Source organism: Vulpes vulpes, chromosome 16, assembly GCF_048418805.1.
Source record: "Vulpes vulpes isolate BD-2025 chromosome 16, VulVul3, whole genome shotgun sequence".
In the NCBI taxonomy this organism is placed as follows: Eukaryota; Metazoa; Chordata; class Mammalia; order Carnivora; family Canidae; genus Vulpes; species Vulpes vulpes.
Genome location: NC_132795.1, coordinates 50,041,124 through 50,067,183, shown reverse-complemented (window position 1 = coordinate 50,067,183; position 26,060 = coordinate 50,041,124). Strand labels below are relative to the sequence as shown.

Sequence of the window (26,060 nt, the reverse complement as noted above, 5' to 3'; positions counted from 1 at the left end):
GAGCACGTCCCGGTTACGGCTCGGCTCAGCTCCGGGGCCTCTGCCCGTTGCCCTCCGCCCACACCCCTCTGCGCTGGCTTCCCGGGCACCCGCCGTGCCAGACGGGGCAGGTGCACTGTCCAGGAAAGTACCCCTCCAACTTCCTAGCCAATACTTGTGGACCACCCGCGGATCTGTCCCAGAAAAGACTGGATTCGAATGGAGATTTATGTACAACGATGGCCCTTGCAGGCTATTTTATTGTGAGAAGTCAGAAGCCACCTGAAGGTCTACCACTGAGCAGGTCAGGGTGACGGTCAGGAGCATGGGCTTAGGGTTGCAAAGTCCTGGGTTTGTGCCTATCTCGGACTTTTACTGGCAACACGGCCCTGGCCAGGCGACTCAAGGGTCCCCTGCCGAACAGTGGGATGGGCTGTGCATTGGGCAGAGCCACGGCCAGCGTCCAGGCTCCTATCAGGCAGGGACATGGAACCGACCCCACAGGGGGTCTGACCACGTGTGTTAGTACCTGGTAGGAGGAGGTGCCTGTGTGGGTGGGGATGCAGTCAACCCTCAGGGCTGGCCGCCTGAGCCGGGGGTGGGGACGGTGCCTGTGGGGGTGAGGACACAGGTGGGCTCACCTTGCATTGGCACTGTCCGTTGGTCTTGTTACAGTCGGGATCGAAGCCTTTGCTGACGGCACAGTGGCAAGGTCCGCACACGGGGTTCCCCCACCAGCCTTTGGGACACGGAAGGTCAATCCTGTTGGGGACACAGGACAGCAGAGGGAAGGTGTGCGTAACTGTCCTCGGAGCCAGAGGAGGACAATTGGGGGCCGGGAGCCTTAGCTGGCTTGCTTCTGGCCCCTCTGGTCCCCTTGAGTGGCCTCAGGTCCCCCCTGCTGGTCCCCCTCTCCCATGACCCCTGAGAACCCCAGACTCGAGGGGCCCCAGGTCTGGAGAGCATCTACTACAAAACTTAGTTCTAAAATAATTTGTTTGCTTATGTTTTCCTTCTTCCTGGAAAGCCCAGGTGAGTACCCCAACCTGGGCTTCCTGTTAGCACGACCTTACCACGTTCCACATGGTGGGGACTGCACTCATCTGGGTTCACCCTGTCCCAGCCCCCGCACGATGGTGCCTGGCTCACGGACTGCGCTCAGCATCCTGCAGCCATGGGCTGGGCCCGGTGGCTTCAGAATCATGACACAGACCCAGTCCTGCCCTCGAGGGCCCCACACACCCTGAGGTGTGACCCTGAAAGTCACGAGATCAGGCTCGCCCCTCCCAGGCTCGGGCCGCTGCCTGTCGCTGTCACCTGCAGACACCCAGAACCTGTGGGATGCACACCCTCAACCCAACCAAATCCTTCAGGCTCCTCCAGACGACGTGCCGCCCTGGGTTTACCGCCGCAGTGAGTGCATGCCAACCCCCACCGCCCAGCAGTCAACCTCGCCTGCTCCCTCGCTCACCTGGCAAGCAATTATTAAGCACTGATGGTATACACAGCAGGGGAATAAAAATGACCGTAGCAGAAGTGCTCCAGTCACCTGTCCGTGGATCTGCCTTTGCAGCAGGGGGGGGCCCCAGGGCTTCGGGGCCCCCTTCTCCCTACTGCCGACTCAGCCCTCTGCACCTGCAGTGCCAGCCCCTGGGGACACTGTCAGCCTCCTGGCCACCCCTGGACCAGCTTCCTCCGCCGCCGGCTCCTCCCGAGCCCCACGTGGTAGCCCAGACCCTCGGAGGCCCACACTCAATGCTGCCGTGTTTCTGCTGGGCTGCCACGGGCCCACGCTCTGCTCCAGGCTTGTGGGGCAGGTCCCTGCATCCCAGCATCCCCCCTGCTCCGTGCGTGGCCCCAGACGTACGAGCTATGCTCTGGGTTTCCGGTGTGCAAAAACACTCAGACGGACTGAGTTCGAGATGCTCTGTGAGATTCTTACTCACTTCATGACCAATTTGGGGAAAAAAAAAAAACAAAACAAGCCCGCAGGAACCACAATGACACATATCTTTGTGCAAAGTGACCGGGAGGAGAAAACCCGTTAGGGGAGGAGTGGTGGCCAGGCTCTGAAAGGGGGGTCCCTTACTTGTTCTGGCAGTACTGCCCGTGGTGGCTGGACCCGCACTCGCACACGTAGCCCCGCGGGGAGCCGGGCTTGTGGACGCAGGCCGAGACGTGCTGGCAGGGGTTCAGGTGGCACACGTCCACGCACTTCCTTCCAAAGTACCCTGTGGGGACAGGCCAGCATGAGCACCACCCTGAAATCCACCTGCGACATCGCGGGTCCCCCCCCAGAGCCCGAGCCCCGAGGTGGACATGTCTCCAGCAGCCTGGATCTTCACCGTCCCGCGCTCCACCACCATGGATGGAGGGGGTGGGGGCGCTCAGCGTCATGGGGAGCACAGCCCCTCTGTGGGTCAGGGCGCCCCGGCCACCCCAGGTCACACGGTGGGCAGAGACCAGCTGAGCAGCATCACAGCACCTCAGAATTCAGGGGCGACCCCTCAAAGTACACTCTTTGAAAGTGTGGATTTTTCATGAATTCCTTCCCACACCTCATCACGTGCCCTGAGGATAAAGCCTGGAGTGTCCCCCGTGTCCCAAATGAGGATGAGACATGGTAACGCGTTTTGAGGAGCGGGCCCCAGCATGGCTCAGGCCTCTGCAGACCCACAGCACCGAGGGGGCAGCCCCAGCTTAGGTCTCCCCGATTCTTCCCAACACCAGAGCACGGCCACCTGCTGGCGGGATTCGCGACAAGGGGGTGCGGGCGTGGGGCTCCCACCTTTGTCACAGACGCAGGAGTAGCCGTCCCAGGCGTCGTGGCAGCGGCTGTGCTGAGGGCAGGGGCTGGAGGTGCACGGGTCCTCCACGTCACAGCCGTCCTTCACCCTGACCTTCAGGGCATCGTTCATGTTCAGCATGGCGATGTTGGTGGACGTCTCCCCCATCCTCACCCCCTGAGTTAAAAAGGGGCAGCCGGATTCAGCCTGATGTCGTGGGGTTGGAGGGACCCCAAAAGGTAACCGGGGGTTAGGAGAGCCCCCAGTTCTCTCTGGTCACCAGAAAGCAATGCCTCCTTTATGTGCAGAGCGGGACAGGCATGGGGAAGGGTAGGGTTGCTCCTGCCGGCTTCAGGTGTACGCTCCGGAAAGGTAGACCAGCTGCCCGGAAACGAGGATATATATATATTTTTTTCCTTGTCCACATCCCAATAATCCCATGGTTGGCGTCAGGAAGAAGTAAGTGAAGGTCGTGTGAGAGCCTGGCTACTGATGAAGGCAGGCGAGGTGGCTCGTGGGAGGAGGGCATCCTGGCAGAGGGGCCACCTGCCCAATACCACGTGGGGCCACACAGCATGATCCATGCTGGATGGTGGTGAAGACGTAGAAGGGGTCACCGGGGAGGCTGGGGACGGTGAAGGGGGCGGCACGTGGGGAGTTAACTTCTCTGCAGTGGGAGGCCAGGGAGACACGCGCGGAGCTACTTGATAAACAGCTCACTCTGGCTGCTGCTGGAACGCCTGCTCCAGGAGATGAGTGTGGCACCCGTTCAGGTGAGCATGGCAGTGGGCCAGGGGGTGGGGGGGGCAGGGAGACAGTGAGGGGCACATCCCAGCCAACACAAAGGCAGAGCTGCAGGTGGCCGACTGGGGCATGGTGACGGGGATGCGCTGGGGGACCGTGGGGAGGATGGGCATGCAGTGGGGGATCGTGTGCAGGATGGGTCTAAGTTGGAAGCCGGATCTGCTAAGGTTGGGTTGGCTGTGAGACACATTATTCATTTACTGGAAACCAGCAGGCTGGCCAAGGGCACCGAGCGTGGTGTGGGCAGCCCCTGAGCCAGCCGCAAGGGGTGGGCACCCAAGCGTGTCATACCTGCATGCAGCCCCGGAACCCGCGGTGCACGGTGACCTTGTCTTCAGACACGCCACCCACCACGATGCTTCTCATCTTCAAGCCTGGAAGCTGGTTCCCGATCTGCACTGTGTCCTGTGCAAGGAGACGGGGGTTGGAGGGGCTACATCTACTACGCTGGACACATCTGGGAAGAACGTGCTCGAAGGCTAAAACATGGTCACTCTGCCACAGCCTGAGGGCATTCGGGCCTCCAAACAGAAGGGGGACCCGGGCACAGCCTTCCCGGCAGAGAACACCACTGTCTGCGTGTGACAGGCAGGAGTGGGAACCGGGTCACAGGATACACATCCACGTGCCAGCACAACCGAGGTGGTCAGCTGCAGGGACACACAGGCAACCTGCCACCTCCGTAATGGGCGCCAAGACTGAGCCACTCCAGGAAAACACAGGTGAACCGGGGAGACGGCAGCAAATGTAAAATACGTCCACTGTGGCAGGAATCTGAGAAAGTCCCCGCTGGACCCTCAGGCCCTGGAAGGCTGCACGTGGAACACAGCAGCTCTTTATTTATTCTCAGAACCAAGTGTGAGATGAGCCTAGACTCCAAGGGCATGAGAATCACCAGCAGCCCCTGAAGTGTCCCAGAAAAAAGGCCTCTGGCTACTGCCTGCAAACCGTGGAAATCCAGTGTGGCTGGCCAAGCGTGCTGTGAGGGAGCCCTGCCTGGAAGGCCACTTGCCCATCGGGACAGGTGCACCTGCCTGTTGTCCCGCGGCCCCTCTGGTACCCACGGCTCATACCGTATCTCTGTATCCCAGGGGCATGGCACCAAGCACACTATCATTACTCGGGACAGCTCTGCTAAAAGAAACCACAGCTGGGACACCTGGTGGCTCAGGGGTTGAGCGTCTTCCTTTGGCTCAGGGTGTAATCCTGGAGCCCCGGGATAGAGTCCCGCATTTGGCTCCCCACAGGGAGCCTGCTTCTCCCTCTGCCTGTGTCTCTGCGCCTCTCTCTGCCTCTCTCATGAATAAATAAATAAAATCTTTAAAAAAAGAAAAAAAAAACACAGCTGAAGGTGCTAATGGCACCATGAGGGGACACACAGCTAGACAAAGTCTGGTCCTTGAGTCCAGTTCTTGAGTCCAGGAGCTGACCACCCGGAAAGGGGATGAGCTACAGATTCTAGGGACCACAGCATCAGGTGCGTGAGACCCAAACTCATGGGGGCCCAGAATGCGTGTCCTGAAACCTTTAGAGATCTGCTAGGTCCTGGCATGTGGAGGGGTCACTCTGTTCTCCCACGGGCCCAGTAAAAGTGTCCTGTTCCAAAGAGGGTACAGGTGCCAACTCACCTGGTCCAACCCATAGTCCAAGGTCATGACCGCCAGGTACTTAATGTCTTTGCCCTCCTTGGCGCTCTTCAGTTCTATCAACAGGTGGTGCCACTCCCCATCAGTCACACGTGACCTGGACAAACTCATGGACGCCACGTCGGAGGGACCATGGGACACCTCAAACTGGACATAGTTGTTTAGGATCTGTAGGACAAGGAGAGCCAGACCTACCAGTTGATGTGATGACGACAGAACAGAAAATGCTTTGCGGTCACTTCAACAACAAAGCCACACAAACAAGACTTCCCACAGGGCACTGGGCCAAAGATAGACCTAAAAATGAGGCCAAGTTTAATTTCTAATTGTTGCCTGTATCACTCTGCAGAATTATATGCCTTGTCCTGTGGCAAAAAGTGTCGGATGTGGACGGAGGGAAGGTGAGATAAAGCCCGTTGGACTTAATTACTGGGAACTGAACAACCACAGATTCAGGTGAGTACTGAGCTCTTATTTTTGAAGGCATACGTTCCACTTTTATGAGACAGGATTCGGGCCACCACATTTACATACATGTACAGAAAAACAAACACTGGCAAAGTAATTGGCCCAAGACATTCATGTTTTAAGAAAACATAGCCAGGAGTAATGGCAAGATCTTGTCCTAACAAAGGACTGGGTAATTTGGAGTAACCCTCCTCCTGAGAACAGCTAGAAACACGAGGCGAACACTAAAAGGCATCAGAACGACTCAAGGCAGAGTTATGGAGCCACAACCAGGTAGGAAATGCAAATCTGTAGGAGCGAGTTTGATGTTTGCTTCCACTGTGGGTTGTCAGCTGGTTCTGGAAGACACAGCTGAGCCTGGAAGCTGAGCAAAGCTTTCCAGGCTCCTGGGGCTGGGATGATAAAAACTGGAATTCGGAGCCCATCCAAAGTGTGTGGGGGTGCCTGCTAGAAGAAACATGAGGGGCAGGGACACCATTATTCTAGTTTTAAATTCTCACTGGGTTTTCAATATGATGTTCAGCACTCAGTCAAAAATAACCCAGGACTGGAGGAGACAAGACCATGTGCGTGAAAACCAAGAGATGCAAGAAAGAGTGAGTGGAAACAGACCACCAACCCCCCTCCCACCCAGGGAATCCATAAAACAGAATCAGCAGACAGACCTGAGAACAACGAGAACCAGGGAACTTTCAAGGAAACAGATTCAGGTTCTATTTCGGGAGATAAGACTCAAGCTACCCGGTATAAAGACATGTAAGAAGATGAGGAAACAGCACTGCAACTAACCTAAGATGCTCATGTTGAAAGATTGCTTCAAAGTAAAAGAATAGGTTAAGAAAACAACAACTATTAATGCACTGCTTAAAAGAGACACACCTAAAATAAAAGGATTCAGAAGTGTTGAAAGTCCAAGACCAGAAAAGGGTACATCATGTAAACACCAACCAAAGGAAATCCAGTGTAGCTCTACTAACAAGACAAAGTAGACTTGAAAGTAAACAAAGAGATTCCAGAGATAAAATTGATTTTCCTAACGATGACAGAGTTGCTTGTCCAGGAAAATACAACAATTCTAAATTTGTATGCATCTAATAACACAGACTCAAAATGTACAAAGCAAAACTTGAGAACACGAAAGGAGCAAGAACTAAATCCCCACAATGGGGGCTGCAAACTTTTTAAACTCCTCTCTCTCAGTAACTGAGCAGAGACAAAAAAAAATCAATAATGATAAAAGAGGTCTGAACACCCCAATAATTAGCGAACTTCACCTACTTGACGTATACAGAACACTATAGAACGTGACCGCAGAACACACATTCTTTCAAGGTATTGGTGAGACATTCACAAATACGAAGTGATGGGCTGTGAAGCAAGCCTCACACATGTCAAAGGTCTGAAATCACACAGCAATGCCTTCTCTGACCTGTATCTATGCTAGAATCAACAACAGAATATTTGCTAGAAAATGCCACCTGTTTGCTGACTCAGAAACATACTTCTAGGGGCACCTGGGTGGCTCAGTCCATCAAGCATCTGACTCTGGATGTTGGCTCAGGTCATGATCTCAGGGTCGTGGGATCGAGCCCCGCTTGGGCTCCACACTCAGAGAGGAGTCTGCTCAAGATTCTTGCCCTCTGTCCTCCCCCACCCCACTTGCACGTGTGTGCACTCTCTCTCTAATAAATATTTTTTAAAAAACATACTACTTTTGTTTTGAGAGAGAGAGAGAGAGAGAGACTATGCGTGGGCTTGAGTGGGGAGAGGGGCAGAGGGAGAGAGAGAAATCCAAGCAGGCTCCATGCCCAGGGCAGAGTCTAACTTGGGGCTCAATCTTGAGACCCCAAGATCACAGCCTGAGCTGAAATCAAAAGTCAGACACTCAACCGACTGAGCCACCGAGGTGCCCTGAAGCATACTTCTAAATACCCCATGGATCAAAAAAAGAAATCATGATGGAAAAATAGAAGGTATTTTTAACTGATTATAAAGACAATGCAACTGGTAATGCGTTTTGGGTTTTAGTCTTAATGGAGAGAGAAATCAAGAAGGGGATTTTGCACCTTTCTATGCTCTGTCTCCTTCTGTCCACAGAAGTTTAAGGCAACCTCCTTAATCCCCTGGCTGTGCTCTTTCACCATCCTTGCCAACGAAACCCCAAGGCCAGTGGATCAACAATAAAAATGACATGTGTCTGCAGACAAAGGCAACAGAATGAATCCCAGGTGCACGTGCATTGACTGCTTTGCCCCCTCAGGTCTGTCACGGGATTTAAGAAGGACGTTCAACAATGGCCAGGAGATCCCCCTTGACAATGCAGGCGGAGCAAGGGCGCCAGAGAGTCATCACCCAAATTGTGTGAGCTGCAGGATGACGGCTAAGTGCGTCTGGCCTGCCTCAGGAGCCAGGAACACCTACACTGCTGCCCCACAGAGCTCACGAGGCCTGCAGGAGGCCTGCATTCATACACACCACATGGAAATAACCCAGAACATTCCTGTAACGCCCAGCTGACCGGCCTTCAGGCCCTGAAGTGGCCTTCTGGGTGGTCACTGGAGTCTGAAGGACTCCCCCCAAGGCCACCGGTCTCGCCACCCAGCCTTCCATGTGGAGGAGCTGGCCGTGGTCCCTGGCAAAAAAAAAACCAAAAAAAACCCACAAATATTTTGGATTAGCTACCCATAACGTAATTACTCAAGCAATATGGGAGTTGTAGCTTTCAGTGTTTTTCCTCCCAAAGGCGTACTTTTTTCCTAGAGACCCCACTGCCAAATGACAACGTGCAAAGTTCCAGTTCATCACCTGAATCTAAAACAGCCAATTTAATTTGTTCCAAGAGTAAAATAACCACAGAGAAAAATACCATCCCGAGGCAGAACTGTGCTTGCCAAATCCTGGCCCAGAGCTAGCCCTGGGACGGCAGCAACCCTATGAAATCTCACGTTAGTAAGGGAAACCCGAGGACAGCTGTAATTATGGGGCGCACGGACTGTACCTCCAGTAGGACCTGAACGGGCCGGCGCTGGAGGTGCTGCTGAGCAGTGACACAGGGGAGCAGGGCAGTTTGGGGGAGAGAGGCCTCGGCTGGAGCTCCGAGTGCCAGCCCCCTGCTGCGCAGGCTTAGTCACCGCCCCCCGGGGCCCTGTCCCCGTGGATCTGTGGGCAAGTCTGGGGCCTACGCGTCCACTGGGCGCCCTCAGGGTCCTGCCCCCACTGACCAGCGACATGGAGCTCACAGGGGGCGCTGGCCACTGCCTCGGTGCCCACCTGCTGCCCCTGCCCTTCGATGCCTGCCTGCTGCCCTGCCCCTCGATGCCCGCTCACTGCCCCGGCACCCCGCTGCCCACCTGCTGCCCTGCCCCCCATTGCCCGCTTACTGCCCCTGCCCCTCGATGCATGCCTGCTGCCCCTGTCCCTCGATGCCTGCCTGCTGCCCCTGCCCCTTGATGCCTGCCTGCTGCCCCTGCCCTTCGATGCCTGCCTGCTGCCCCTGACCTTTGGTGCCCACCTGCTGCCCTTGTCCCCACTGCCCACCTACTGCCCCTGTCCCCCACTGCTCGCCTGCTGCCCCTGCCTCTCGATGCCCACCTGCTGCCCCTGTCCCCTGCTGCCCATCTACTGCCCCTGTCCCCTGCTGCCCGCCTGCTGCCCCTGCCCTTGGTGCCCGCCTGCTGCCCCTGTCCCCTGCTGCCCACCTGCTGCCCCTGCCCTTGGTGCCCGCCTGCTGCCTCTGCCCCCTGCTGCCCGCCTGCTACCCCTGCCCCTTGGTGCCTGCCTGCTGCCCTGCCCCCCACTGCCCACTTCTGCCCCTGCCTCTCGCAAGTGTTTCCAGGCAGACAGCCCACAGGGGCAATAGAAAGGGGTCCTGTGGACACCGAAAAGCCCAGGTGACAAGGAAACCCCGGAGCCCAAAGCTCAGTCTCTGCACTTCCCTCAAGCAAAGAGATTGGAGGGGTTGTTCCACGGGGCCCCTCTCACGTCTGACCTTCCGTGACCCCAGCACAGCCTGCTCCTCCTGGGAACCGAATCCAGTCTGCAAATGGGCAGAAGAGCCCCCGGGCCCGAAGCATTGGGAAGGAATGACAGCTCCGAGAGGACCCCCCCACACACCAGGGGAACCACCACACCAGGCAGGCCCACGGGGTGCTCAGGGGTGGCCCAGCCCCGAGGCAGAAGGGGAGTCTGGTCCAGGGGACACTCTGTGTGGCTGAAGCCTGTGAATGACCCATGCAAATGGGGTCAGTGCCACTGTGGCCACGGCCCCCAGGTCCTCCATCACACTCACACGCAGACACACACATGCACATACTTGAAAGAAACTCCCAAAGAAAGGCAGGAAAAACAACCTAGTTACGGAATTCCTTCTAATCCCAGGTCCCACAGGGGCTCAGAGGGGGAGGGTCTGCTCAGGAACCTGCTGCGCCCCTGCACCCACCCTGCAGACAGAAAGTATGTGGAGACGGCAGATAGCAGGTGGCCCCCGGGCTCCCCGGGCTCTGAGTCTCCTGGACCCTCAAATACAGTGAAACCCCAGGCCAGAGCGAGGGTGGGAGGTGGGCGCCGTGCCCGACGGGGTCACCGGGGGACTCTCACCACCCGCAGGAACTCCCCTTGTTTCTCCAAATGAAATCTCTGCGGAGCTGGGAAGACGCAAGAGGGAGCTATTTGTGGAGCAAAAGTTAGGGAATTCAGCACATTAAAATCATGTTTTAAAGGTTTTTAGGATCTCTACTGCCTGTCCCACGTTTTAAATTAAACAAAACAGAAAACTCCAAAAAGATTCACAGAGCACAAGCCTAAGGAGATTCAAAGTTCAGGAGGACTTTCAGGAACCTCTGGGCAGAGCGTAACCTCAGGGTGCCAGCCCGTGTGCGGCACCCCCAGCACGTGGCCACAGCCCATCTCCAGCTCGGGACCCCTGTCCCCACCAGCGGGTGCTCACCGCCTCCTGCGGCTCCGACACGCCCGGAGGCCACTGCTGCTGCCTAAGACACACCCTGGCTGGGTCCTGCAGCCGAGGAGCCAGGCTACTGGGTCCAGCCAGCCCCGCACGTACTCCCATCTCAGCGATAAAGAAAGAAAGAAAGTGCTGGAATCAAGCCTCCCTGTGGGAATCGTAGAGGCACACCGGAGTCCCTGCACTCTTCCCTGCTATGAATGGCGAGATTGTGCGGCCGGCTGGGAACGCAGGCTCGTGTTTCCTTTCTTCCTCACACCAGGGACTCCGCCGGGCCGGTGCGGGCAGAGGGAGGGTCCCCGCCGGGCCCGTGTGCCCCGGGAGCCCGTGCGGCCGGGAGCCCGTTCGGCCAGCTGCCCGGGAGCTCCGGCTGCACCACTCAGTGCACGCGGGCCCCGCAGCCGCCCGGGCGGTGCGGTGGGGGGTATGGGACGTGCTTCCCCCTACCTGCAGATGCAGCCGGGACGACACACCTGCCGTGGCCTCCATCAGCACGCCGTCCTCCTTCCTGGTCCGGAACATGAGCCCCAGGTACCAGGGCACGGAGATGGTGATGTCCAGATCACTCCAGGACACAATGCTCTCCCCACTGAAGCGCTGGGGGTGAGGCATGACTGTGGACGCAGAAATGCAGAGCCCCACACATCAGACGTGCCTCTGAGAACCTTTTTCAGCTGCAGGGGAGCAGGACAGGCTCCGGGGGAGAATGGACGGAAAAATTCCCGGGCCTTTTTCATTTCAGTACAAAGCCCAATGTCAGACTTCCACACGTGCAGTATCTGGTGTTCTGAGTCCAGACCCACAGGCTTACAGAAGAGGCCCACCCTCTGGGGCTCCTGCCACCTTCCTGGGGAGGGAGGTTGAGGCTGGGGGGTTCTCAGCCCTGCCCAGGGCATGACACGGGGCTCCCAGGCTGGACAGAAGGCAGAGCACGGTGGCTCAGTATCCTGGGGCTCAGCGGACGGGGTGCTGGGGGGCCCTGTGAGCTCAACCTGCCTGTCCCACCCCCAGGTGGGGAGCCCAGGAGCAGCAGCAGGGTCTCCTGGTGGGACAGTGTGACCTGTGGTGAGTACTGCACACAAGTCCCGGCACCTCCACTCAGCCCCACATCCGTGTCTGGGGAGGGCTCCGACCCCCAGGCACAGAGGCCACTGCATGATGGGCATGGAGGTGGGGAGGCCGCTGACCAGCCAAGGGCTCCAAGATGTTTGGGGGGGACCAGGAAGGTGGCAGTGGGTGATCGATAGCCCCATGCAGCCTGTGACACTTGGACAAACCAGGTGCCAGACAGGCCTCACTATCTCCAGACCACGTACATCCTCCAGGCAGGACGGCACAGTCGTCATCCGAGGCTTTAAACACGAGCTACCCCGGTCAACAGCACAGGGCACACCAGCTGGGCCTCATGCACCCCGGGCCGTCTGTTTCCTGCTCTTGTGAACCCAACGTGGGCATCTGTTTTCTCTGGCACAGCCACGCTGGGCCTCACGGCCTCCATAACAGGAACTCTGGGCGTGGGCACGTGTCCACCCGGCTGCGGCCCCCTGTGCAGCTGAGCTTCCTGCACACCCGCCCCAGCATCTCACCCCAGCTGGGCTCTGCGTGTGCTCCGCGTGTGCTCTAACCCCCCACCAGGGGCCCACGCCTGCAGCCACACACACACACCATCAGAGGCTGCGGCTCTGGACATGCAGACCCACATGAGCCCTGACACCCAAGATTGGGGTCTCCAAAGCCCCCAGGGTCAGGTGGGCACCCAGGCCCTCACCTTGCTCACAGTTCTTCCCACCGAACCGGAGCGGACACTCGCACAGGTACATGTTCCACCTGCTGACACAAGTGCCCCCGTTCTGACACCAGATCCCATCGCAGAAGTTCCTCTGGGCAGCGCAGCCTGGGAACACAGAGCACACAGCACGGTCGCAGAAGAGGAAACACTCGGTCGGGGGGACCGAGTCCTAACACCGACCCACGGGGTGGGGAGATGGCCCAGTGAGCCACAGCCCCGAGGGAAGGCAGGCCGGCCTGGGACCCTCTGGCAGCAATAAGATCGGCAGACCTGAAACGGCACAGGACACGCTGCCCGTCCCGCCAGCCGGCCAGGTCGTCTGGTGACACGCTCAAGACCGTGGCATCGAGCATCTGCCCCGCACCGCACCCCACACTGCGGGACGCCCAGGCCCCAAGAGCAGCACATCCGAGAGCCAGGGCTCCCGTCCTAGAGGCCCAGAGCTGGGTAGCCCAGGATGTGGAGGGGGCCCTCCCCTGGGCCCCAGCGGTCAGGCCATACCTGCCCTGGTGCCGTTGTTGGCAATGAAGCTGGCCATGTCCACGTTCTTCCCGTCCACAGACAGGTTCCGCATGCAGCCCACGAACTGCCGGTTGTGCACCGGGAAGTCCTCAGGCAGGTTGGGGACGCCTCCCAGGAGCAGAGGGCCTGTCAGATCCAGGGACCTGGGGAGACAAAGCCAGCCCTCTGACCTCTGTGTGTGGGGGGACCAGAGGCGGCATCGGGGGTCCTGATGCTGCCGTAACGTCACAGTGGCCTGCGCCACCAGACACCCCATCACCTTGGACCTCAGTAACCGAACAGGGAGGTAGGCGGCCAATGGGTCAGAACACAAAAGGCAGGTCCTATTCTAGGGCCACCACTGGCTTCCACTTTCAGGTGCAAGGCTGTGCCCTGGACTCCTTGAACCCGCACCGGATCCAGACAGACTGAGTCCCGCCCATCGCCAGGGCCAGTCCAACCCAAGCAGTACGAGCCGCCCAGTGGCCACGAGCCAATACCAAACTGTGGCACTACCCCGCCCCCCACCTCCGATGACCTCGCCCAGCTCACAGCAAACCACAGCCCCAGATCCCTGTGAGCCACCGCATGGCCTTGGGCAAGGGTGCCAATCCCTCCAGGCCACACACAGCCTCCTTGCCAGTAAAATGGGCACCACGGCTGCTCCAGATGCTCGGCCTGGATCGGACTAACCACCACTTCAAAAGCTTACTGAGTAGGAACGGAGCCTCTGCTCTGGCCGTTGAGGCTGGCGTGACAGCTGTCGGTGGCGGTGGTCTTATTTCTGAGTTAGATCTAACGGGGGGAGGTTTACTGACCCCAACGCTAGGCCGCAGGGACCTGTGCCTGATGGATGGAGGTCAGCGACCCCACAGTGTCTAGGGTCAGCAAGCTAGCTGTCACAACTGCGGGGTTGGCCTGGCCATTACTTTGACAGAAGTGAAAAGAGGCCTTATTCTAGAAGGTTCTAACGTGTCAGACGGGAGGTACCCCGAGCAAGAGGAGGGACTCTGATTCCAGCCTGGATTGGGGCTGCCAGAGTGCTGTGCCCAAGGCGCCCTGCATCCGGGTCCTGCTCCGGACGACTCCGCTGGGAGCAGCAGTCACCGGGGGTGGCTGCTGGGGCCTCCCCTCCCGCAATGCTCACTTCTTGGAGCCGCTCTGCGTGCCCTGGGCAGCGCAGCTGTAGTTCCCGACGAGGCTGCCAAAGCGCACGGCCACGGCCGTGTCACAGTCGTCCACGGTCACCACGGCCACCTTCTCTCCAGACGGCCCGTGGGGCAGGCCCAGGCGGCCAATGTTGGGCTGTGGGAAGAGAAAACACAGAAGGCGTCAGCGTGTTGGCTACAAGCGCCCAAGGCAGACCTGCTGGTGCCAACACGTGCCTCCCACCCACGGGCGCTGAGGACGTGGGAAAGCCGCAGGCAGACAGCTGTGTTTTAAATCGATTCCCCAAACCAGCTGCTCTGGGTACCCCTACAATTTATGTTCCTCCCAGAACCTCAAAATGTGATCTTACTTGGAAATAAACGGTCTACAAATGTAATCAGCTAGGATGGGAGCCCACGGCAGCAGGCTGGACCCTGGTGACCTCACAAGGCAGGCCCGACACAGACCCGCGGGGAGAGGGCCACACGGCCTCAGAGGCAGGCAGAGTGACACGTGCCAGGCCAAGGGGCCCCAGGGACGGCCCGCGCCACTAGCATCTGGAGACACAAGGAAGGCCCCCCTCCTTGGAGCCCCCTGGGGGCAGCTCAGCCCCGCTGCCACCTGCATCTCAGACTTCTGGCCCCCATGACCGTGATGGAACAAAATTCTGCATCCCAAGCCCCCCAGGTGTGTAGCTAATCTGTTACAGCAGCCAACGCCAAGGCGCTGAGATGCCTCCTGAGATGCCTCCTTCCGAACATGCGCTTCTGCCTGTGAGCCAAGCGCTGGCTGGACCGCGGGCCACACACCTCCTGACCAGGTCCTGCGCACCCCCCGGTGCTCCTAGAGTGTGGGCCCCCGGGGGCTCCTAGTCACTCCTGGGCCGAGGCCTGTCCTCCTGGAATGACCCTCCTGTGCCCTTTACTGGCCTGAAGTCAACCACCCTTGGTGCCCCCAGGATCAAGCCCCCACTCGCCCCCTAAGTTTGCCCCCTCGGCCATCCCTGAGGGCCTCACCGGCACAGCCTCCCCGCCCGGGGCCGGGTCATAAGAATTCCTTTGGACGGGGTGCCTGGGGGGCTCTGTCAGTGAAGCATCTGCCTTCAGCTCAGGTCATGACCTCAAGGTCCTGGGATTGAGCCCCACATCGGGCTCTCTGCTTGGTGGGGAGTCTGCTTCTCCCTCTGCCTCTCCCCACTGCTCATGCTCTCTCTCTCTCTCAAATAAAAACCATATATATATATATATATATATATATATATATATATATATATATATATATAAAGAATTCTTCTGGAATTGGTGACTTGGGGTATAGCCGGCTCACTTCTAGAAGAAGCAGGTTCCTTCCCCAAGGGGGCTGAGGTTAGTGACCAACGACAGTAACTCCCAGACAGCCGCACCCCGTCTCCGGCACCCCCCATGTCTCCTGACCCTTGAGGACACAGAGCACACCCACCCAGACAGGCCACAGGCACACAGGCATCCCCCCAGCACAAGCCTGGGAGTCTGTGCGTGCCACCACACAACAGGAACACGCAGGTCTCAAAGTTCCAGAAATGTAGCAGGCAGCCGAGAGCTGGCTCGGGCTGGGCCAGGCGGCTGGACTCCCTGCCCCATTTGTCCAACCCGATCACAAGACCCGCCCTCCATGGGGTGGCTTGGATTCACCTGGGTGGCGCGTGCAAAGGGCCACCGGGCCTCACAGTCAGCACACAGCGCACAGGGCTCCTTCCTCCCTAGAGAGGATGTGCTCTCCCAGCCCCAGCAGCCCTTCTCATCGCCTCTAAAAACAACAGCCTCAGTCCCCCCACTTGAGGGCTCTGGGGTCTACTCGAGTGTATAACACGGTGAGATTTTACCCTTCTTTCTGATAGTACTGGCAACAGGGAGTTGTAAAAACACAGAATTTAATTACATCATCTCCACACCTTTTAGTAGGGAAATAACCACCGCAGTTCCTTTAAAAAGAAATCTTTAGGTCTTCAGAGAAGTAAAGAAGTACCCATTCGATCGAGGACACTGGGCTGAGAGGCAGGACAAGGAGCTGCTGGTAACAGGAGCTCAGCCAGGTGGCCAAACTGTGTGACACCAGCGGCTGCCCCATCAACCCTGGCAATGTCTGCCCTCCCCCCAAGTTGTGCAGTGCACTGCCTGCACCACCGTACATAATGACCCCCCTGCTGAGCCTTCCACTCCCTCCTGGCCAACCATCTGACTGGACAATGCCCATCGCTGAACCTCGGCTTCTCTGCCCACAAGAGAAGGCTCTCAGAATACCTGTCCTCTCTCTGTTCCAGGGACCTCGAGAGTGACATCAATATGACACATGGTTCTCCTGGGAACCCTTCTTTGATAAATCCAAGAGGGGCTTTTTTTTTTTTTTTTTAATTTTTATTTATTTATGATAGTCACAGAGAGAGAGAGAGAGAGGCAGAGACACAGGCAGAGGGAGAAGCAGGCTCCATGCACCGGGAGCCCGATGTGGGATTCGATCCCGGGTCTCCAGGATTAAGAGGGGCTTTTACCATGTCACCCAGTACCCTCCTAGCTCCTGCATAATCTTATTTTATTTTTAAAGATGTCATTTATTTATTCATAAGAGGCACAGAGAGAGAAGCAGAGACACAGGCGGAGGGAGAAGCGGGCTCCATGCACCGGGAGCCCGACGTGGGACTCGATCCCGGGTCTCCAGGATCGTGCCCTGGGCCAAAGGCAGGCGCCAAACCGCTGCGCCACCCAGGGATCCCTCCCTCTAATCTTCTTGATGTCCTTTTACATCCTCTGAGATCTGATAAGCAATATCCTTAATGATTTCACCTTCGGTTAAGCAACAGTTAGAGGAGTAGAAAAAATAATCTGCTTCTCGCTCTGTTGCAGCAGCCTGCTTTGGAAAAACATGCGCAAGTGCCTATTACGGGCTGCTTAAGTGCTAGGTGCCATCCTGGGGGAAGAGCTGTCCCCAGGCTGTGTGAGTCCTGCATTATCTTTACAACTTATAATTTGCATTTTTGGAGATGGGTGGGAGACTTCTCCGAGGGCATAAACGCCATTTACACTCTAATGAAGCAGAGCTGCTGTTTGCAAAACTGCGTTGCTCATCATCTGCGGGCCAGGGTTCTGGGATCCAAGCAACCGGAATAAATCAACATGTGCATTTAGAGTAGCACCAGCTCCCGGGATGAGTCCCGCATCAGGCTCCTTGCATGGAGCCTGCTTCTTCCTCTGCCTGTCTCTCTGCCTCTCTGTGTGTGTGTGTGTCTCTCATGAATAAATAAATAAAATCTTTACAAAAAAAAAAAAAATAGAGTAGCACCAGCTGAGCTCAGGCCCACTGGGGAGCCTGGCATCAAAGTGGCAAGAGCACCTTTTAGGAAAACAGACAAGAGTCTGATAAACATCGTCCAACACCAGCTTCTCCCCGGCCCAAGGGCCCTTCTGGCCACGAAGCCAAGCATCCTCAGATCAGAAACTAAGGGGACCGACCAATAGCAGAGCCACAGTGGAGTACCCGGGGAAGCCCTGTTCCTCAGAGGCCCCCACCGTCCCGTCCCTTCTCAGGCTCCGCAGGACATCCACGGGCAGGGGCCAGAGACACAGGGAGGGGTCAGAGTTACAGCAGGACCCGGCAGCGCCCCTGCTGGGCAGACCCCAGAAGCTGAGGACAGAGACCCCCACTAATACCTGCTCCCAGATGTTCACAACAGCGCTGTCGACAATAACGAGAAGGTGGAAACCACCCCAATGTGTGTCTGCAGAGGCTGGGTGAACAAAATGTGGCCCGTCCATTCCAGAGCATTCCGATCCAGCCTTTACAAAGTACGAAGCACCGACAACTGGTTACAGCGCAATGAACCTCCAGAATGTGACGCTGAGCGAAAGCAGCCCCGACGCAAAAGGTCCCATGTTGCAGATTTTTTATGTGAAGTGTCCACAATGGGCAGATTCATAGATGGTGGTTTTGGGGGCCTCCCCGGGGGGAAATCAGGAGGCACTGCCGGTGGCTGCAGAGTCTCCTCTGAGGGTGCCAGACAGACCTCCAATCTGGATGGAGGTGGCGGTGGCTCCATGTTGGAACCCACTAAATGGCCCTGAGTTGTTCAGTTGACAACGAACGGTTCGTTCTATGTTATGTGAATTTCAGTTGTCTAGGGGGGCACCCGCCATCCTCGGGCCCCGTGGCCCTGTCTACCTGGTAACCATCGGGAAGCCCCCTCCCGTGGTGATCTGGAAAACAGGGATAAAATACACCGTGTGGCTTTCCTGCCAAGATCATCACCAGCAACGAAACAGAGGAGACGGGGAGCCCTTGGCCAGGGTGGGAGGCGTGCACGTCACTGCGCAGACAGCCCCATCAGGATGCGGAAACGAGAAGACGAAGACACCAGCAGGTGTGCCGGACTTGGGGTCAGGTCATCTGTTCTTGCCGAGCAAAGACAAAGGGCATCTTAGCCCGCTCGGCCAGCACGGAAAAGGAGCCCCGGCGGGGCAGAAACCGGAGGACCGTGGCAGCACCAGGCTTGCTTCCGTGCGCCCCACCTCTCGTGTTTGAAGAGGAGAGAGCAGCTTAAGCTACTCATTCAGAGCACGGACGCGGGGATTTGGCACAGGCGAATGAGAGAGAGCTCGCTGGGGCTCTGCTGGCATGGGTACAGAGGAACGAGATGAAGAACAAGACAAAACCAACGGTCTCTAATATTCTTAAGAATTGTGAAGGCTTGCCATGCATTGGCACAAAAGAAAAAAGGTACGGGAACTAAAGGGGTCACATGGCAACAGTTCTCACGTTGGAAGGGGGCTGGACACGGGCAGGGCGAAGGCTGGCATTGCCACATCTCTCCTCCTCGGGCTCTGCTGGCCCAGTGAGGCAGCCGCCCGGGGCCCGGGGGATCCTGCACCTGTAGCCGCCAGGCCTGGACGCCCCAGGTCCGAGCAAAGCAGGCACACAGGAGGCCAGAGCCAGCTGGCAGGACCTGCACATGGTGACACCTGCACCCATCGAGCGCACAGGCCCTGAGCAGACCCCACCACAGGGCAGGTGGATGGGGGCCAGTGAGGACACACACTAGCATGAGCACCCCTGCCGCCCACTGAGAAACACCGAGAAGATGCCATGTGCTTTGGGGAGGGACCCAAAAGCAAAAAATCTTTGCAACTCTGAACCGATCCAGATTCCTGATTCTCAGTAAGTCAATCAGCAGTCATTGCTTAGGGCCTGTCCCTCTTTACCTTCCTTCAATTTTCTTCTCTACTTGCAGACCCCCCCCCGCCCCCCATGATCTCCAGTTCAGGAGCTCTAAAATAGCGGGTGGAGATTTTCTCGTGTGCACAAAAGCGTTTGGTCCTCACGAAGTACTCACATTTCTATGGCCTTTTACCCCGCTGCAAACAATTCCTCATCGAGGAAGCCGATGGGGTTCGGTTTCAAGTACTGGATGCGGGGGGCTCCTGGAAACCAGACACCGGGAGCCGCAAGTCTTGGGAAATAAACGGATTCGTGCTCCGTGTCAGAAAGGCTCAATTAGAATTCGTATCAAAGAATTCACACACGGCTGGACTTTTGGAATGTCTTCAAGAATCAACATGCAGCCTTGAACATGTACCACGCTGTCACTTCTCAAACACGGTGAGGTTCAGACTGGACGTGAGGGTCTGGGGGGCACAGCCTGCCAGGTGATGACCACCGCCCCAGGAAACGTGGCCCAGACCCCGCCGAGCCCCGCACACAGGTGACCAGCCCTCCCTTGGAAGCAGGCACAGCCTTTCTTCGAAGCATGTTGGCGGACGCAGTCAAGAGGATAACATCCAGACCAGACTCCCAGGATCCACGGCAGATTCGTAAGGAGCCTCCTTATTTGCAGGGACTCCCCGCCAACGCCACACAAGGAAGGGGAAGAGGAGGAACAAGGGAAAGGCGGGTTGCGGAACCTGGGTGTCTAACTGCTTGCCGTTGCCTCACCCCTCTGGTCTGTCTCAAGGCACTTAGGCTACTCGATTTTTCTCATCCGGATTTGCCTTGCTTTTCCCACCCTGCAAACCAAGTCCCTGCTGCAGGACCCCCACCTGCCCGCTCCTACCAGATCCCGGGACAAGGCTTGGCTCCCGTCGGGCACAACAAACGGACGCCACGCATGGCAGGCTCACCTGCACCCCGGATCTGCCACACGGTAAATGCCAGAGGAACCCCAAGCGTTACACTGACTCGACGGGCTTCCCCAAATGGTGAAACTGGCCACGCATCTTGGGAACTCAGCCCACGAGTCCGCATCTCCAGGAGGATAAAATGGCTCGCTCACCAAGAACCGGGCTGCCCCTCCCTGGGGAGCTGGCGCGTACGGCCAGCGCCTGCAGACGGTTCTAGAGCAACAGCTCGTTACCCTGTTCCATGTCACCTGCACTGACCATCAGGGGGCTGGGGTAAAAAGTCAACTGGATTGCGAGTTCCCCAAAATTAACTGCAAAAGTATTTACTTCTCAAGCTTAACAGGCAGGATTTGAAAAATTTTTTTTCTTGATTTTTTTTTTCCCCATAAAGACGTTAGAAACCTATATCCTGAGGACGCAGCATCCGCCTTAGCGTAAGGCAGCAACAGGCTGGGCTGCAAGCACACCAGCCTGGGCCCTCAGGCCAGGCCCCTTACTGGCCACCAGGTGGGGCAGACAGTTCTGAACTCGGACGCATAAGACTAGGCCAAGTTCCTGCACACAGCTGCGGCGGAGTGGGCAGGAGCTCCCTAGTCCTCACTGCTGGTGCAGGATCCTTAGTGCTCGGAGCCAGGGCAGCCTCTTCCAGAGTGGGGAAGCTCACAGCAACCATGGTGGAGGCATTTGGGAGCAAAACAGAAAAGTGGTTCTGAACCTCTTTGCAGGGAGCCTGAAGCTGGTGCGGCCGGTCCGGCTGCCACGCCAACGTGAGGCCCAGCGGTGAAAGCCTGAGGCCAACGGGCGACACAGGACAGCAGGGTCCACAGCCTCTGTCGAGTGTCGCCTCCTGGAGGCCAAGAAGTCACATCCTGACCCCACTTAGGAAAGTCACCTGACTTCCTTGCCTGCCAGACTCATCTGTAAAATGGATAAAAATAGCACCTCCCTTGTAGGATCAAATAAACACATAACATGCATGAAGGGCTCGGCACCGCATTGGGCACAAGCGGAACATTGCACAAAAGTCGGCTGCTATAAAGATGGTAAGGAAAACACAAAAAAAAGTGCAAATGGCCGTCCTCCCTGTATTTCTGTTGTCTTAATATTTTCCCGTAGTTTTTTAAAAAAAGTTCTATGTCTTTAGAGAAAAAAAAAAATGAGCAATTTGCAGCTTGCAGGTCACCGTGTCTTTGGGGAAGCGACTGGTTCTTCTCCACGGCTGAACAGAGAGCGGCCCCAGAATATACTGGACAGCGCCAGCAGACTCTTGTTATTTGGGGGCATTAAAAAGAAAAGATTTTCAACAAGAGTCAGAACCATCTGCTCACTTTATAGAGTTTAAAAAAAAAAAATTTACACCACCAGCATTTTCTGTTTCTCCGGCAAGGTGGCTGACAGCAATTCTGGCCACGGGTAGAAGAGGGGCCCTGTGCTCTTCTGGTGGATGCGGAACACACGGAGGACCGTCGGGGCCAAGGGCTGGCCCTGGATACAAAGAGCGTCTCCACAGGCCCCAGTCATCTCCGTGGGGATGACTTTCATTCTGGAAGAGGTCCACGGGGCACGGCGCCAGCCCCTCACTGGCCTGGCCCTCCAGCAGACAAAAGCTCCCGGGGTCTGTGAGGGGCCGGGAGCCTTGGCGGCTGTCGCTGCTGGCGGGGGTCGGGTTCCCCCTCCACGGCTTGGCCAGCAGGCTCCCCAGTTTTTCTGGGAACTAGGGATTTATGCAGATTTGCTCAGAGGGGGGTCCTTTCTCCAATGACAAATGAAGAGCTCAAAATAGGGGTTCCTGAAGTTCATGCAGAAACTTGGGGTGACGTTCCTTCTCTTGGATGCTCTGCTCAAGGCAAACTGGGGGGACATCCAGGCACCGATGAGAAGCTCAATCCCTCTACACGTGGGGTCCCCAGATCTGACGGTTGGCTACCTCCGCTGCACCAGAGGTGGGGCAGCAGCATCCCGCACACCGGCAGAGGCACCCAGAGCCTGGGAGGGAGGGGCCCCTGGGTTCCCAGAGGCCGCCCCTGTGCTCAACAGCCCCCCTCCCAGGACGCACGGCTCCTGGAGGGCCAGTCACCCCAGACTGCAACGATGTACGGGCCACGGGGTCACCCTTGCAAAAAGCCTCTTCAGATAAAGGCAGAAAGGCTTATAGGAGACGTGCAGGCTTACACACTCACACGTGTGACTACACACATTCCCCAGTGTGCCTGTGCGCACACACGTGCGTGCACACTCCTGCGAGGCCCTGCCTACGCCAGCCGGGACCCTAACAGACCCTACCCTGTCCCCAGAGACTGGACAGCAGCACAAAGCCTCACAGGCCCTGGGCTCCCCCCAGCGTCTGGGAATCCGGGCTAGCCCTTGGATCCGCGGAGCCCACGAGTGGGTGAGACCCACTGGCCCCAGCTTGGCCCAGCCCTGGCCCTCATGGCCTTGCTCTGAGACTCAGTTTCCTCCTCCACTAGTGGTGGACGTGAGGACCGTGGTCAGTAAATGTCCTTGTCCCCAGGGTGGGGTCCCCCAGAAAGCTGGAAAGGATGGGGGGCGTGAGGCAGGCGGCAGGTGCAGGATAGTGACAGCGTCCAGACCGGAGCCCAGGCCCGAGGCTGACTTTCCACAACCAGGCCGTGGAACACCAAGGCCCCAGGGCGTGGCTGCATGAGTCCCTGCCAATAATTAGGTTTCCACAGCAGGTGGCCATCTAGCATCTGATGAGGCCGAGTTTGGACAGGAAGCATGTGAGCTCCAGCTCCCGGGCCGCCCACGGGCCAGGGCCCCTGCCTCCCTTGGGGACCGCCAGCCCGCATCCCCGTAGAGGCCGCTCACGGGCTTTCCTCTCTGCCTGCTGGGCTCCCAGGGAGGCACCGAACCTTCCAGGCCCAGATGAAAGCTAACGCGGTTGCAGACACTGCCCTCAGATGCGGCGGGTGAATACTACGCCGCGGGTCACGAGAGCGTGGATATTCGGTGTTTGTCCCCTACCCACTGGCGCAGACACAACAGAGGTCATTCCCATCCTGGAGAAACTGGCTGCATCCGGGGGAAATGCCGCCGGGGAGCCCTGAAGGCTCAGGCAGTAAATCTCAAACCCCTGTGCCTGCAGCTCTGCGTTGGGGCAGAGGCGATGCCCGCGGGACCCCTCTCGTCCCAGAAAGGCTTGGTGGATGCGGCAAAAGTTTCCCTAAACGTTAAAAAGTATAGCTTCTTTGTCTCGAACATTCTGTAGATTGAATGGGCTCTTTAGCAGAAATTTGAAAGGAAGAAAACAAAATTGGTTCACGGTCCTGTCCCCCAGGTGACTCCTGCTGAACTGGTGAGAAAATATAACACACAGAAAGATCACAGAAAGCTACAAAGTGAACACGAGGGACGTCTTTTGCATCCTCTTCCTGCCCGCAGTTGTCCACCACGCGGCAGACTGTTCACAAAAGAGCCACGACGACGCTCCTGTCCCAGAATCATAAGGAATGATAAATATCTGACGTTTTAAGACATTACACTTTGGGGTGGTTTCTGACCTCGCAGAAGGTTTCTGATACATGCTGTTGATGGATTTGATGGATTTTTTGGGGGGGGTACCCTTCATAAAAAATATGCATATGTCAGCACGTTTTTTTTTTCTCTTTTCTTTTTTTTTTTAAGATTTTATTTATTTAATTGAAAGACAGACAAAGAAAGCATGGGCGAGAGGAGGGTCAGAGGGAGAGGGGGAAGCAGACCCCCCGATGAGCAGGGAGCCCAACGTGGGATTTGATCCCAGGACCCCGAGATAATGACCTGAGCCGAAGGCAGATGCTTCACCAACTGAGCCACTGAGGTGACCCCAGCACATATTTATAAACCTTTCAAAGTTCCTCTAATTAAGCCTTTTATTTTGAAATAATTTTAGATGTGCCTGCTATTGCAAAATAAAAAATAACAGATATCCCAGGTGCCTTTACCCCGTTTCCACCAACGGGAAACATCCTGCAAAACGGTGGGAGTGTCACAGGTGTGACAACCTGGTGGGGACACTGACACGGCAGGACGGAGAACATTCCATTCCCACTGGGACCCCACCTGTTGTCCTTCCGCAGTCACGCCTACGTCCCTCCTGCCCTCCCCTCGACCCCAGAAAACCACTAACTCGTTCTTCTCCAAGTCTGTCATCTCGTCACCTCAAGGATGTTTTATAAATGGAATCACGCAGCACGTAAGCTCGGGAGGCTGGCTTTTATCACTCAGCATGTGTCTCTGCTGCGAGCACCCGAGTCTCAGCCCCTGCTCCTGGAGACGGACGTGCCACGGCCCGTCTCACCATTCGCCCACGGGGGCCGCTGAGCTGCTTCCAGGCGGGGGCTGTCATGAACACGCGTGTACAGGCTTCCGTGGGGGACATGAGTTGCACGGAGTCCCGAGGGACCCAGCCCCTGGTTTTTCTTCTTCTGTGCTTTTATTTTTAAGATTTTATTTATTTATTTGACAGAGAGAGAAAGAGCCAAGTGGGGGAACTGAGCCACCCAGGCACCTCTCTGTGCGGTCGTCATCTGGTTTTTATACCAGGGCACCACTAACGGCCCAGGGACCTGGGAAGCATCCCTTCTTCTTCTATTTTTCTGGAAGGGACTGTATAAAATTGGTGCCATTCTTTAAACATTTGGTTGAATTCTCCAGTGAAGCCATCTGGGCCTCGAGAATTGATTTTTGGGAGCTTTTAAATGACAAATTCCAGGGCACCAAGGTGGCTCAGTGGTTGAGGGTGTGCCTTCAACTCAGGGCATGGTCCCAGAGTCCCAGGATCGAGTCCCGCCATTGGGCTCCCCTCAAGGAGCCTGCTTCTCCCTCTGCCTGTGTCTCTGCCTCTCTCTGTGTGTGTCTCATGAATAAATAAAATATTAAATAAATAAATAAATAAATAAATAAATAAATAAATTACAAATTCCATTTCCTTAACACCAAAGTGATCATTCGATTATTTACTTATTGGGTGGATTGTGGCAGCTTGTGTTTTTGAGAAATTGAACCATTTCATCTGGGCCTTAAATGCACATATGTAGGGTTGTGTGTGAAATTCCTCTGCTACCGCCACTGCTTGCAGGGTCTATAGGGAAATCCCATTTTCTCCCTGACATTGGGAACTGTGTTGTCTTTCTTTCCTCGTCAGTCTTCCTAGAAGTTTACCAGTTTTACTGATCTTTCCAAAGCTGTTTCATTGATTTTCTGTATTTTTTTTCAACTCCTCTGGTTTCTATTCTTATCTTTATTATTTCCTTCCTTCTGCTTGCCTGCTTTGACTTCATTTTACTCTTATTTTTAGAGGTTCTTAAGGTGGAAGCTTAAGATTTCTGATTTGAGACTTTCCTTTTCTTCCTCGGAGTATTTTTAGTGCTATGACTTTTCCTCTCAGCACAGCTTTAGCTGCGTCCCATGTATTTTGTATTTTCATTGCCCTTAAATTGATAACAAACTTTAGACAAACTTCCTTCTTTTCTTCCTCTATTTTCTGAATAATTTAATACATCAGCCATATCTCTGTTAAGGCCCCTTGTTCCCAGCACCTGTGGGAGTCACTGGTAGAGTCAGGCCCACAGAGTGAATGGCTTGCAAGTCAATGGCCTCAGTGGGCCAGCACACTGTTTAAATAACAGTAAGGTGAAAAAATAAATAGCCATATTAAGAATAACAGCAACAGGTTTCTCACTGAGAGAAAAGAGTTACAAACATGAAAAAGGAAAAACCAGAATGACCCTGTCATGTTGGGATGGAAATCAAGGTTTTCAAGAAGTAGGGATGAAAGAAATATGAACTTTGTCATGTGCGTACATGTCTATGCACACACACACACTCACACAC

At 56.2% G+C, this 26,060-nt stretch overlaps 1 protein-coding gene across 1 annotated transcript in view; it reads right to left on the bottom strand.

The window, feature by feature from the left end:
• The window catches only part of CELSR1 (cadherin EGF LAG seven-pass G-type receptor 1), a 133,511-nt gene that overhangs the window by 26,780 nt on the left and 80,671 nt on the right, over nucleotides 1–26,060 (bottom strand). Inside the window, exons 6-14 of the mRNA XM_026019805.2 lie at nucleotides 14,081–14,238; nucleotides 12,934–13,097; nucleotides 12,412–12,537; nucleotides 11,091–11,257; nucleotides 5,198–5,383; nucleotides 3,861–3,974; nucleotides 2,768–2,942; nucleotides 2,069–2,210; nucleotides 621–741 (exon numbers count right to left, since the gene is read on the bottom strand). Coding sequence (XP_025875590.2) covers nucleotides 621–741; nucleotides 2,069–2,210; nucleotides 2,768–2,942; nucleotides 3,861–3,974; nucleotides 5,198–5,383; nucleotides 11,091–11,257; nucleotides 12,412–12,537; nucleotides 12,934–13,097; nucleotides 14,081–14,238 — 1,353 coding nt within the window. The remainder of the gene's footprint in view (nucleotides 1–620; nucleotides 742–2,068; nucleotides 2,211–2,767; nucleotides 2,943–3,860; nucleotides 3,975–5,197; nucleotides 5,384–11,090; nucleotides 11,258–12,411; nucleotides 12,538–12,933; nucleotides 13,098–14,080; nucleotides 14,239–26,060) is intronic.